General features: G+C 32.9%; 4 protein-coding genes across 8 annotated transcripts; 3 read left to right on the top strand and 1 right to left on the bottom strand.

Moving 5' to 3' along the window:
- Positions 1 to 340: 340 nt before the first annotated feature.
- On the bottom strand, positions 341 to 4080 carry LOC116349965 (3-oxoacyl-[acyl-carrier-protein] reductase FabG-like). Of its 3 annotated transcripts, none has more exons than XM_031781664.1 (5): positions 4005 to 4080; positions 3150 to 3470; positions 2799 to 2964; positions 657 to 856; positions 341 to 587 (listed from the first exon to the last, which is right to left on the bottom strand). In XM_031781664.1, the coding sequence occupies exons 1-5, from the start codon at positions 4012 to 4014 to the stop codon at positions 559 to 561; spliced, it is 726 nt and encodes a 241-aa protein (XP_031637524.1). In that variant the 5' UTR covers positions 4015 to 4080; the 3' UTR covers positions 341 to 558. The 3 variants fall into 3 exon arrangements, with proteins under 3 accessions (XP_031637524.1, XP_031637523.1, XP_031637525.1); XM_031781663.1 differs by lacking the exon at positions 4005 to 4080 and adding an exon at positions 3711 to 3891; XM_031781665.1 differs by lacking the exons at positions 341 to 587; positions 4005 to 4080 and adding exons at positions 1843 to 1969; positions 3711 to 3905 and having other exon boundaries at positions 745 to 856.
- Positions 4081 to 4112: 32 nt separating this feature from the next.
- Positions 4113 to 6861, top strand: LOC116349963 (cytochrome c oxidase assembly protein COX15 homolog). Of its 2 annotated transcripts, XM_031781661.1 has the most exons (10): positions 4113 to 4451; positions 4516 to 4663; positions 4900 to 5032; positions 5092 to 5208; positions 5594 to 5684; positions 5751 to 5814; positions 5882 to 6073; positions 6135 to 6368; positions 6432 to 6466; positions 6704 to 6861. In XM_031781661.1, the coding sequence occupies exons 1-10, from the start codon at positions 4308 to 4310 to the stop codon at positions 6842 to 6844; spliced, it is 1299 nt and encodes a 432-aa protein (XP_031637521.1). In that variant the 5' UTR covers positions 4113 to 4307; the 3' UTR covers positions 6845 to 6861. The 2 variants fall into 2 exon arrangements, with proteins under 2 accessions (XP_031637521.1, XP_031637522.1); XM_031781662.1 differs by lacking the exons at positions 4113 to 4451; positions 4516 to 4663 and adding an exon at positions 4712 to 4780.
- A 606-nt stretch (positions 6862 to 7467) lies between these two features.
- LOC116349966 lies at positions 7468 to 8558 on the top strand. Of its 2 annotated transcripts, none has more exons than XM_031781668.1 (3): positions 7468 to 7599; positions 7816 to 8333; positions 8410 to 8558. In XM_031781668.1, exons 1-3 carry the CDS (start codon positions 7512 to 7514, stop codon positions 8494 to 8496), a joined length of 693 nt encoding a protein of 230 aa, XP_031637528.1. In that variant the 5' UTR covers positions 7468 to 7511; the 3' UTR covers positions 8497 to 8558. The 2 variants fall into 2 exon arrangements, with proteins under 2 accessions (XP_031637528.1, XP_031637527.1); XM_031781667.1 differs by having other exon boundaries at positions 7495 to 7626.
- A 99-nt stretch (positions 8559 to 8657) lies between these two features.
- On the top strand, positions 8658 to 13417 carry LOC116349962 (exocyst complex component 1). The gene is made up of 7 exons (XM_031781660.1): positions 8658 to 8991; positions 9080 to 10186; positions 10388 to 10777; positions 10837 to 10969; positions 11060 to 11219; positions 12482 to 12597; positions 12713 to 13417. The coding sequence occupies exons 1-7, from the start codon at positions 8820 to 8822 to the stop codon at positions 13293 to 13295; spliced, it is 2661 nt and encodes an 886-aa protein (XP_031637520.1). The 5' UTR covers positions 8658 to 8819; the 3' UTR covers positions 13296 to 13417.
- Positions 13418 to 13515: the final 98 nt, after the last annotated feature.

Genomic DNA, 13515 nt, shown 5'->3' with positions numbered 1-13515 from the left:
TAAATCCTACTATTATTTTCTAGATCAAAATTACACTCCAAAGTGTCGTTTTTTGAGACATATATAAACCCGACAGTTATTCTGGCACACCCTGTAGAGCGTTCAATTTTTCATTAAAGCTCGAACACATCCTTGATTCAAAGACTTACAGAATAGCACTGTCAATGCTATAATATCCGCACAAAAAATGTGTATTATGTATGGGAGCTTTACCTGTGAGATACAGTTATCATTTCACACAAAAAATAAAACATTCTCAAAGTTTGAAGAGATTTTGACGAAAGTTAAGGGTATACAAATTTTTTGAGCCGTGAATCGAAAAATTCACAGAATTCAAATATAAATCCAAATTTTTTGTATTTTTCTATTTAAAATCCATGTTTGTTTACATTTATTTGTTTAATTGCTGTTTTTTTTGTTTTCGACAAATTGATGTAGACCACTTGATTTTGCTCATGTAGTCTACCATAGGTTTTCGACATGTCAAAAAGGTACGACGTAACATCCCTGAAAATCATGTCAATTTTTGTTGCTCGTGTAAACATTTTTCTTGTAAACTTATCTTGGACACATAGCATGGCGTCCACCTAAATAAAAGTTAACCATTAGATTATTGTAAATTAATTAGATTAGATTATTTTAAAATAATCGATTACCGTCCACTGGTAAATTGATTCCGGTAATAAATGAAGCATTTTCACTTGCCAAAAATACAATGGCATCGGCAATTTCATCGGCTAGACCAGCCCGTCCTAATGCATGTGTTGTTTTGGAATGCTCCAAAAACTTGGCGTACGCTTCATCGTTCATTCCTCCCCGTTTGTGTAAATTTGTGATCGTAACTCCTGGACAAACACTTTTAAAGAACATAAAAATTGTGCAGTCAAAAAATATACTATAAAAGTAAAAAAATTGAATTTTGGCCCACTTTTTATAAAGGCCAAAAATTGGCCATAGGCCTTCATTTTTTTGGTCTTTATTCTTCAATAAGTTAAATTTGTAAGGTTATTTTGAAAAACTTTGATGAAGGGGTGTTTGTATGGTGGGAGCTTTTTTGGAAGGTGTTTTAGAGCCACTATTCGAAAACTTAGTGCTGAAACGTAAGGTTATACCTCAATTACTTGCGCCATTCTCAACCAAATATCGTTGAAATCAATAAATTCGTTGAGAACTATTTGATTAAAGACAAAATTGTACTTTGCAAGCAGAAAAAACCACAATAATGGCTCACTTCATAAAAATCAGCGATACGAACCGAAACCAAATCATTTTTTTGGTTTCACTTAAAACCAAACCGGAGTAATCGGAACGTTCGAAAAATGGTTTCTACTGCGAATCGCAGTCTGCGACGAGCTGTACTGTGTGCATAGCATCAACGTTGTACACTCATACATTCAAAGCATCGCCATTCACGTGAATGTATGTTCGCAATACAAACCATTTTCGGAACGTTCCGCTTGCTCCGTTCCGTTCAATACACAAATGAATTTAATTCGAGAGAAAGCTCCGAAATCGGTTTGTATGATAAATGTCAAACCGGCTCACATCGCTGTAAAAAATAGCATTTCCATGTAAAAATCCATCTTTTTAACTTCACAAAAAGTCACCAAATTAATTAATTCTCGTCTGTCTTTGGATGTATGCTATAGGCGAAGGTCCAAAATACTTGAAACGTACAACAATTGGTTTGATGGATTGAGAGAAAGTTGGAAGAAATCGAAAAATCGGTTGTCCAGAACATGATTATGTACGTTCGACGCATACTGAGTAAAATCGAAGACAATGGTCAGTTCAGTGTACTGTAAATGCGTTTTCGGATTGCCTATGAATAAAACTAATTACCACTGAGAAAAATTTTCAAAATGCTTCTTTGGTGTTCAAAATGCGTACGCTTGAATTTAGTCTCAAAACTTCCTGTTCACATGTTATAGGGTGGTGACTTCGTCTTCGTCGTTGAAGAAAACTTTTTCTAAAAATCAAAAAAATAGTGATTTTTAGTAATAACAATTTCGGTTAATTTTTCACATTCCTATACTGAAATTGAATTTATTTTATCAGTTAAGACCATTTTAGTCTTTATAATCCTTCAAATGTCCAAATTGTACAGATTTGCTAATCCAGGTAAAATCTTTTGAAAATCGTTAAAAACTTTTTACGGATTTGTAAAAGATTCAACCTGGATTAGCAAATCTGTATAATTTGGCCATTTGAAGGTAATTGTTATTAATAAAAATCTTCAAGTCTTCATTCTCGTTCAAGTCGCCACCCTCTATGACATATAACCCCATCAAAAAATAGCTGTTTTGGAATGAGCTTATGCTACACCTAATACTGGGTACACAATATACCTAATCACGATCTGAACTTTTTTCACTGTTTGAGTGCTCTATACCGAGTCTCCGAGAGTTTCATATAAACTTGCTATGTGATGCCTATTGAATAGTAAGCGAATACCAATCGTGATTGAATCAATAGGCGTCATTTGGCTATTGAAAGGCGAGAGAAAGTTGCAACTGTGAAAATTTTAATAAAATTTCTATTAACATTCTAATAAAAAATCTACTAAGACCTAATAATTAGTAGTTGTTAGTAGCTAGTAAAATAATAATTATTACTTCTTAGTGGCTACTAAGAACTACTAAGTAATAAAATAATAAAAATGATGAAACTAATTAACTAATAAAAATTCAACTAATTAGTAGAAAAATTAACACCTATGTGTCTAACACAGATTTCTTAGATCTAGATGAGTAAAAAGAAAATATGGGCAATTTTCACTGTCTCTCATTATAACATACCTGTTGCAACGTACGTTTTTTGTGGCAAGCTCAAGAGCCACACATCGTGTGAACTGATCGACAGCACTTTTTGAAATGTTATATGCAAGTACGCCAGGAAAAGATCGTATACCATTTACGCTCGATACATTTACTATATTTCCTTGACTTTTGATAAGCCACGGAACTGCCAATAAAAAAATTGGATGTAAATGCTTTTCTTTCAATTATTCACAATGAAAGAGTTAAAATAATTATGATCATTTATTTTAACTCAATGTCTTGCATCAGTATTTTTTTTTAAAGGATGATTGGAGATCATAATCACTTATTCAATTTTAGACAAAATTGATCATTTCGAGAATTACATACCTGCCAACATGGTTAAATGATAAATTGAACGTATGTTGCTATTCATGACTCGATCAAATTGCTGAAGTGATGTAGTTTCAATGGAACCCGTCTCTAAAATACCAGCATTATTGATTAGAACGTCAAGCTTGCCATATTTATCAATCGCTTTTTTCAAAAGGTTTTCAGTATCCGCTTCTTGTGTCAAATCACCGGGAACAATAAACGCTTTGTCTGCACCAACATCTTTTGCAACGGCCTTTAAATTCTCCAAATTACGACCGGATAAAACCAAAGTTGCTCCTTGTTTCGATAAACGAAATGCAGTCGCAGCACCGATACCTGTAAATGTGAGACAATTAAAGTGATGCTGTTATGGCTTGAGATATTTCAGTTGAGATTTTTTTTTAAATAATGCATTTTAGATCTTTATTCATAAAATTGCATTTAAAACATAAGTCAATCGAAAAAACTAAGATCAGATAAATCGAAAATAGAAAAGACGATAATTCGGACAGAGCTAATTCAAAACAATTGAGAAATCCAAAAATGAATCAAAAAATAAAAAAGCTGATGACATTCCTGATGACGATCCACTGATTAACACGATTTTCCCTAGAAAACTCATCTCACAAGTAATAAATTTTTTGAAATGAAATTTAGCAAATCACAATCTATGATGAATGAATCGAATGAAAAATTCTTTCGAAACTTGGAGAAGAAAAAACAAAATAATAATGTGATAAGACAATTGTGATACGGAATATATTGAAAGTTGATAAGAATTCAGAAAAAAATTAGAACTGTCTAATTAGAACTGTCAAGTATGTTGTTGTATGTTTTTTGAATTTCTAAAAAAGTAAAAAGGTGATTTACTTGAGAACATTAATTATTATTGGAATTTTATTTCGTATTTAAATTTCTCTCTATAAAAATTGAATTCACGTATCCCTACGATTGAGCGATTTGAGAGATGAATAATTGAAGAAACAATAAGTTCCATTCGTTCCACAAAATTTAAAATGCAATCAATCCAATCTGTCAAATTGTCTGTGGTGGAACATAACCTCAAATTAGATCTAAAAACATTGTGCATTTAATTGTGTGATTAATTGTGTTGAATTACGAAAGCCACTAATTTATTATTAAGTGTAAGGAATTTTGTGTTGCCAATCAAAAATGCTGATCAATTTAAAATTCGCCAATCATGTTATCCGGTGCGGAAGTCATCATTGGAAGTCGGGTCTACATTCGATAAGAAATCAGATGACTCAAAGTTCTGATGTATTTTCGAAGAATACCATTCATCAACATACAAAAAATGTTAGATAAAACGCTAAACATTTATTAGATACGATATTAAAATATTCAAATGTTTTCGAAATAGATTGATTTCGTTTGCCTTCGGGGACCATACAATATGAGTTTGCGTCGTTTTGCTGATACAGTTAAACAAAATGAATCTCGAAAAGAAAAATTGGTGGGCTCTTGGCTTTTGGGTTGCGCTGGAATGGTCTTTGGTGCAGTTATATTAGGTGGAGCTACTTACTATTATATAACATACTGTAGCGTGCGTAAAGTTCTACATTCGGCCTTAGACCCGAATTCAAAAAAGTATTAATGTATTGCCCGCGAACAAAATGTTTGACAAAGTAAAAAGTTCTATGAAATAATTTGCTAATACCGCAAATGTATCTAATAAATAACTTTGCCTAAATCACAAACTGTTTTCGGATATTTTTATTTACCGAACCAACTTCTTTACATTTAGGTGGAGTGACAAGGCTCACAGAATCAGGTTTATCGATGGTTACGTGGAAACTTCTGGGTGAACAACTGCCGTGTACCGAAGAAGAGTGGACGACTGAGTTTGAAAAATATAAAAAATTTCCAGAGTTCAAAATGTACGTACAGTAGAACAAAATAACAAAATAACAATTCCTTTGATTTTTTTCCTTTGTAGCACAAATAAGGAGATAACGTTGAATGAATTTAAATGGATTTGGTTCATGGAATATGCTCATCGCAGTTGGGGGCGTTTAATTGGTGCAGTTTTTGCTTTCCCCGCTGGATATTTTTGGTATAAGTTTTTCCTATATGTCTATAAATCTGTAGCTTGACTATAGTGGTCAATAACCACAGATAAATATAAAAAAAACTGAAGTCGCTCAAAAATAGATAACAATATTTACAATAGTATCAAAACAACGCCACAGCATACAACAATTTATAAAAGCAAATTTTTACATTGCATTCAGGTCAACCCCTACTAGCGGTGTAGAGTACTTTTTTTCTCCAGGATCGATTACAACTAACAAATCTCAAATTTAAGCAATGTTGTATGTTCAGGCGATTTAAAATTTATTTGTGGTCATTGTTTTACTTTTAAACTGTATATTATTCATTTCTCTCCTATTTTTTTCCTATCTCTTTCATTTTTCGAATTCAACACTCTTATATTTCAGGTATAAGGGCCACTTGAAGGCGGGAATGAAATTACGAGTATTACTTTTGGGTGCATTGATTGGCGCACAAGGATTAATGGGATGGTATATGGTAATGATAGTATCATAAATCATAGGCCGTGACTGAAATTAATCTTAATTATTTATTTACATTTAGGTTAAGTCCGGGTTAGAAGATCGGTTCCATAAGCCAGAAGATGTTCCACGAGTCTCACAATATCGTAAAAAGTGCCTTCTGTTCAAAATGAATTTGTTTATTTTTAAAATGAATGTTCTTTTTTTTGGAAGGTCTTGCATCGCATTTGGCATTAGCATTTTTGCTTTACACGGGCTTTCTATGGTCAGCACTTGATCATTTGTGCCCAGCACAAGCATTGCCATCACATGGACAGTTTCGGGCGATCGCTTCCAAAGCAGCACTTCGATTCCGTGCACTGGCACATTCAACAAAAGGACTTATTTTCTTAACGGCCGTATCAGGTATATGTCCGATGCAATTGAACAATTTGTTTAATCTAGTATAAATCTTACAATATAACAGGTGCATTTGTGGCGGGACTCGATGCGGGTTTGGTATATAATTCATTTCCAAAAATGGCTGACAAATGGATTCCATCGGATATATTAGCGTTTTCACCAACTATTCGAAATTTCACTGAAAATCCAACAACAGTGCAATTTGATCATCGAATTCTCGGAATCTCGACACTTGGTCTGATTACAGGACTATATATTTTGTCAAAACGAGTGAATTTACCAAAACGGGCTTATACGGGTAATTCTTGTTTAATAATTTTTACAGCATTAATTCATGATTTTACTTTTATAATTTATACAGCTGCTACAGCACTGGCCGTTATGGGGTGGATTCAGGTTCCAATCTGTTCAATTACTTACATTATATGTACGGCTGGTAATAAAAGCGACTTTAAGCAGAAAAAATCTTAAAAATGTCTCATAATTTGTACAGGATTTACATAAGATGGAGACGGTTTAAAAAAACTTAAAGTCACTTTTATTCTCAGCCGATCATATGCATTTAAAATAATACTATAGTCAATGAAATTTAAGTTTAATTTTTTTCTCATCACGTATGCTTTTATTCGGCAGGTTGGATTAGGCATCACCACATTACTTACCTATGTACCTGTTCCATTAGCTGCTGCACATCAATCAGGATCTTTAATACTTTTGTCCATAGCAATATGGTTGACGCATGAATTAAAACTTTTAAAATATGTACCAAAATAAAGTCGTAGACTTGTCAACATTTTTTTTTATTAATCGCCAAGAAAGAGATATATATGACGTTCCCGATTGCTGATATGTTATATGTTGAGAATGGACCTTTGAGCACTTCCAAATAATCTTCAAATACCGTCACTTGAAGGCATTGTGATAACAGTAGTACTTTTCCTCGATTTTTGCTTGTGATTCCTTTGTTTTTTCACAATGTTTTTACATTTCAAAATTTAAATGAGATTGATATAACCTAAAATGAGGATGGATTTTGCCCAGCGATTTTGCGATTGCCTTTCAAACTATCTACGGATTTAGTGACTAATTTGTGATTCTATTAGTTCGGCGATTGGGAATTTGATTATTTAAAAAACGGATTATATTGTACATTTAAAAGCCTATTGGCCAATTAAAAAATGTATAAAGATGCTATTAATTTTACCAGATTTTACCTCTAAACACCCTCTAAAACAGGCCTATTGGCCAAAAAGTCTCTATGAAAAAGTCTCATAAAATTTTGAATGAAAGCAAAAAACGAAAATCTAATGATGCAGAATTTTAGCGACCAATTTGTGACTTCTAAGAATGTCAACATTTGAATTTGCTACATTCATTTTTTTATATAGTTTCAGCTTTGTTGAACATTTGTATACAAAAAATATATTTGACAAGTGGTTAAATGTCAAAACTGATGAAAAAAACTGAAGTGACAACTACATTTCAATTTCGTTTTAGAATATTTTCAGCTAAATCGATAAGAAATATTGGTAAGATAATACGGAAAATTTACGCAAGTAAGCCAGACTCCATGATTAAGAAAAATTAACATTGTTCCTTTAATTAAATTGATTATTCATTTATCTGTTTGATTGTTGATTTTAATAACGGCAATGTGAGTCGACGATCCATCGTCGCTACCACTCTTACTATTGTTGTTAGTTAAATCACTGTCGATGAGAAATAACAAAATATCTTAAACTTAGAAATTTCAAACATGGGAAAATCACGACGTCATCGTACACCTGAGCGAAAATCATCTAAGTATCGCAATCGTTCAGACAGTTCATCCAATTCGTCGTCATCAAGCCGATGCAAATCTTCGTTGAAATATAAAACTAAACGACAAAAGAGACGTGATTCTCGGTCACGATCGCCATCGATACATCGCAGTCGCCAACGAAGACGAGCAACTAGTTCTTCGGATTCATCGAGCAGTATTTCTATGGAATCGAGAAAGCCATCGTCATTGTATGTTGATAGAATCCGTGCAATTCGGACACCGACACCACCAAAACTGAACTTTGAGGCCAGTATGCAATTTTTGGATAAGCGTCAAATTACAGATGCTCTGAGTGAAATTAATGCCAATGAATTTCGTCCAAAAACATTTTCATCAGTGAACAACACAAATGTTAAACAAGAAATGATAGATCTTATTATTAAAGGCGAAGCAAAAATCCAAAAAATTGATGCAGGCGATGATCCCTTGTTTCATCAAAATGTAATGAAGTTCAAAATCTTCTTTTAAAAATATTTAAATTGTATAAAATATTGTATTGATTCATTTTCATTTGCAGGTTTTCGGAGACGATGACAATCGAATGGAAAAGTGGGTGCATAGATTCAACAACTATCGACAGAAAAGATTTGCTTCGATTAATTAATATTTAATCATTTGAATAATCTGGACTATTTCATATTTAATAAATGGATAAAGAAAATTCAATTCGGTTGTTGAAATAAATGTACTTAAATGTACTTCCCCTATAAGCATAAATACAATATTTGACAGCTGTCAAACATTGAACTTGACAGAAACAAATAAATTAAAATTGTTTTGCATAATAATAGCCATTAATTTTTTGTAATCTACAGAGAGAAAAAACTGTGTGATAATTGACTTGATTTTTGTTTTATGAATGGAACTGAAGCAAGGTTTAATTACTGTAAAGATAAGTAAATAGCTGATTCGCCCACAATTTTCATCATGGCTGGTATAAAGTATTTGTTACAAAAAGAAGTGTTTGACGCTACTAATGAACGAATTCTATCCGTTTGTAATGTCCAAAAGTGGCACAAAAAGAAGCGAAATTCGTATTTATGTATTGTTGCAGAGGCTCATTCGATTCCAATATTAGTTCAAGTAAAACAAAATGCAGGTAAAAAAAGTATATTTTCAAAATGATAATGGTTTATTCCATTGAATCTCTAGTATTATTATATTTTTTCTCTCCGATTCATCCCCAGGTATATATCGAAAAAAACGTACGTGGCAAATGTCCGATATAAAAACAATTGATGGAAGAAACGATTCAACGACCGAACCAATTCATGAATTTGATATTGTTTGCGAAAAAAGTTTCAAATGGTTTGCAGCCAATTTGCATGAGCGTCAAAATTTCATCACTGTGTTGTATCGTCAGATAAACAAATATATAAAAGTTCCTGAAAATCGAGCAATTTTCGTGAATGTTCCACAAATATGGCTGCAGGAGCAGTCGCCGGAGAAAATTCAACACACTGACGATATGAACAATGGTAGTGGGTCAATTGTTGACGAAGAGAGCGATGAATTTGAAGATTTTCAAGCACTCACCGAAAAAGAAGAGAAGGAATTGAACAAATTAATTTCTAATTCTAACCTGGCTATCACCGATGCCGAACAATTCATGGAACAATTGAGTAAAAAATTGCAAGACTTGGACGGAGCACAAGTACAAAGTGTGTTGGCCTCTGAAAAACAGGTGAATGCATTGATAGAACAAATCGAAGCAGCTATCGAAGAGGCAAATTTGGTCGAGGCAAGATTTGATGAATACGATGAAATCTTGTGTCATGTACGCGACACAATGGAGAAAATGGGCGAGAAAAATACAATGATTGAAGTTGCGAATACAAATAACATCAAACTATTGAATGAACTAGAAAAATTAATAACACAATTAGATTTACCATATCAAGATGCATTGAACAAGACGGATTTGAAAACACCAGAAGGCTTGAAAGCTGCAATTGACGCCGGAAAAGCATTACAAACAGCAATGAACTGTGATATTGATGCGGCACTTTTACGATTGACAGCCGTTCAAGATCAACGCAAACGTTTTGACAAGTGGAAAGCTCAGTTTTCACAAACAATTAGTCGCCATTTAAATAATATGTTTATTCACTGTGCAAATGATTTGGGTGAATCACAGTTGAATGCTGCATCATCGGGAAGCGGTGAATTGGTTCTGAAAATACATAGCGACGTGCATAAAGCACTATATGGCCAAAAAGATCTTATGCATTGGCTCAAGTCGATGGATCGTAAAGCATACGATGGTTTGACAAAAGTTTACACAAATGCAATGAGTAAAATATTTTTCCATTATTTGTTTCTTTAGTTTCGATTATTTTCATTGTTTTCTATATGATTCTACCACCATCTACCCCCCCCCCCCCCTACTTTCTTACAACTCATACTAACAAAATGAGAGTTCAAACTAATCGAATAATGTTTTTTTGTTCTTCCTTCATCCACCAATGGCCGCAAAATCACGAAACGAACGATAGGCAAACTTTATGAGCGGGAATTGAGGCAGTTCTTTGATTTTGCCAAATCGTCAATATCGCTACAATTGCTTAACGATAACGAAATGAATACATCAATTTCAAGTAAATTCAAAAGTCCACAATCGAAACAAATATCACAACCATATGGAATACTTGGCATTAGCAAAGAACAATGGACAAATGGGTTGGACGCCAATGAACGTCAACGCTTTGAAACGATTATGGAAAAAGTGCTGACCGAATTGGAACCAGTGGCATTGAGTGAACAACACTTTTCCATTCAATTTTTCCAACTTGATGTTCTGAGTCCCACCACAAAAAATACACAAACTACTTTGGATGGTATCATGAGCACTAGTATCGGTCCATGTGATGGCAATGATAAAGAAGGTAAAATAATAGGAATTCATTTAAACCAAAATATCTTTTTCTATGTTCTGTCTTTTCAGGTGTTTTGGAACCACAAAAGAAGATGGATCGCCAGATCAATGAGGAAGTTCGCCGAATGATGACCTCATTATTCAACATTTTGGAATCAGAGTTAAACAGTTTTATTAACGGTTTTGAGAAGTTAGATAGTTTGTTAGTATTTTATTTTAATTATATTTGCTTGAATATCACTTTGAATGTCATCACATAACTTTTCTTCTTAAAACTTTCATTTAATTTCAGTTATTCCATGTACGTACTGGTACGTTTGACGCAGCATGTAATGTCAGCACAAGACGCGCACTCGTTTTTAAGCATGACATTCGCATCAGCATTGGTCCAAGTTAAGCGAAATTTCGACAAATTTATGAATATCCAATTGCAGTCAATTATTGAGTCAAAGGTACCTAATAATCATTATGTGAAATAATTTCCGATGTGTTTGGTAATTAACATGTATGGCAAAAGCAATTATCATGCAAACTTAAATTTACACTCAGAACGGTGAGTGTAAGCAAGTAGTAAAAAATGCTTGAGCAAACAACATTGCATAAAGAACCTTGTCAAATCTATATGGTTGTCTCTTTGAGTTAAACTGACAGCTGGATAACTTTTTGACATTCTTCTTTGAGATTTGATTTTATAATCGATCCTGTGAAAAAAAAAATGAGTAGACGTCTGTGCTTTAATTGTTTTTATTGTTGGAATGAGTTGTCGTAATGGCGGAATGGCGGAATGGCGGAATGGCCGACAAATTTAATCATATTTAAAGTATATGTCGCGATTTAATACAATTGTGCTTCTGCGTTGGTTATTTGCATTTCGTTCAAATCGATGAACAGAAACGTGAAAAAATTGAAAAAAATAATGAGATGTCACTGTCAAAATTCTGAACAACTTTGTAGTACAATATTTTTTGATCCGATGAACCTTTGAAAAATTGGGGGCAACCCCATCTCCACTGGGGAAAAATTCAAAATTCTACACCGATAGAATTTTTTTATTTTTTACCCCCAACATACCACCCCAAGGGGTTTTCAAAATTCCCACCCCCTAAGAGTGAGCCTATTATATGCGTCATACTTTATTTTTTTCTTTATTTTATTTTTGTAATGTACTCAAAGAAATTGAACAGTGTGAACATGAATGTGTTCATTATATTCCTCCCATTTACACTGAAGTTGTTTCTTCCCAGTGTGAATCGTCATTTTACACTTTGATTTTGCAAGTTCAGTGTAAAATGATTTTGCGTGAAAGAAAACTATTTTTTGAAATTATTAAATTTTTTCGTGTTTTTATTTTATTGTTAAGTATCCAATGAAAGATTTAAAACTTAATTTGGTTTGATATTGATTCAATTTGTAGTGATTTTTTGCTCTAGAAAAAAATTTACATTGCGATGTAAAAAGCACAAACAAAATTCATCTCTCACGTCCATATTTGGGATAATTTGTATTATTTTTTCAATATTTAATCGATTTTGTACATTGAAAGAGACTAAACAACGATTAAAGTGTTTTTTATGCATGAAAATGTGAAAATGCAAAAAAGCGCTTGAAATGGTGCCATGTCGTTTCACTGAAGGATCGTTACTTACGATAATTTTTCATTATTTCTAAAAATTATGTTGATTAATTTATTTCCATAATTTCCTATATGATTTAGGTACCGCGTCGTTCAAAATGTGGTCTTTTACCATATGTTGAAAATTTTGAACAATTTTCAAATACTGCCGAAAATATCTTCCGCAAAACGGAACGACGTACTGACCTGGATAAGTGGTACATAACTTTCTATTATTAATTAATTCTTATTGATTCTTTTTCGATTATTTTCGATTGTTTGTCGATTATTTAAAATTAATTTTATTCTTTTCTTTTGTGATTCTCCCCTTAGGTACATTCAATTGATTGATGCCATTTTTGAACACATTCCAGTACATGCCAGTGAACATCCAAAAACACCCGACCAAGTAGTTCGTATGGAAAATTTTCATCACATGCATTCACTTTTAGCTTATTTAAAAATATCTTCGCTCGACGAACAAAAGAAGATAGCCAAAGTTAAATACAATGAAGCGTTGCGTGCTTATGTGACAAAATATTTTGGAAGACCGCTGGAAAAACTAAATCTTTTTTTTGACGGTGTTCAACAAAAAGTTGGTCAAGGTGTGAAAGAAACTGAAATAAGCTATCAAATGGCGTATTCGAAACAAGAGCTACGGAAAGTGATCGGTTTATATCCTGCTCGTGAAGTGAAGAAGGGCCTTGAAAGTCTCTACAAGAAGGTGGAAAAACATTTATGTGAAGAAGAAAATCTGTTGCAAGTTGTATGGCGCGCCATGCAAGAAGAATTTATTGTGCAATACAAATATTTAGAGGAACAAATAACCCGCTGCTATGCGAATTCAATGATAACACTTGATTTCACGATTGATGATATTCTGAATTTCTTTTCAGAAATAGCTCAATCACATTAATTGATAGCTTGAAGCATATGATTGAAACCAGTTTTCAACGATTATTGATTTCAAAAATACTATCATCTAATTATTGTAATTGAGATAATGTCTCGAAATAACAACTATAAACTTTAACTGTAATCCCAATAAAATTTAAAGAAATTATTATTAATAATCATCATTGGTGTTTAAATGCTGAAGAAGTAAAGAATGAATAATTTTTAGTATAGTTATTTTA

Source organism: Contarinia nasturtii, unplaced genomic scaffold, assembly GCF_009176525.2.
Source record: "Contarinia nasturtii isolate CC-2019 unplaced genomic scaffold, AAFC_CNas_1.1 Cnas_scaffold_3175, whole genome shotgun sequence".
In the NCBI taxonomy this organism is placed as follows: Eukaryota; Metazoa; Arthropoda; class Insecta; order Diptera; family Cecidomyiidae; genus Contarinia; species Contarinia nasturtii.
Note: the sequence above shows the minus strand (reverse complement) of the source record. Positions and strands in the feature narration are given on the sequence as shown.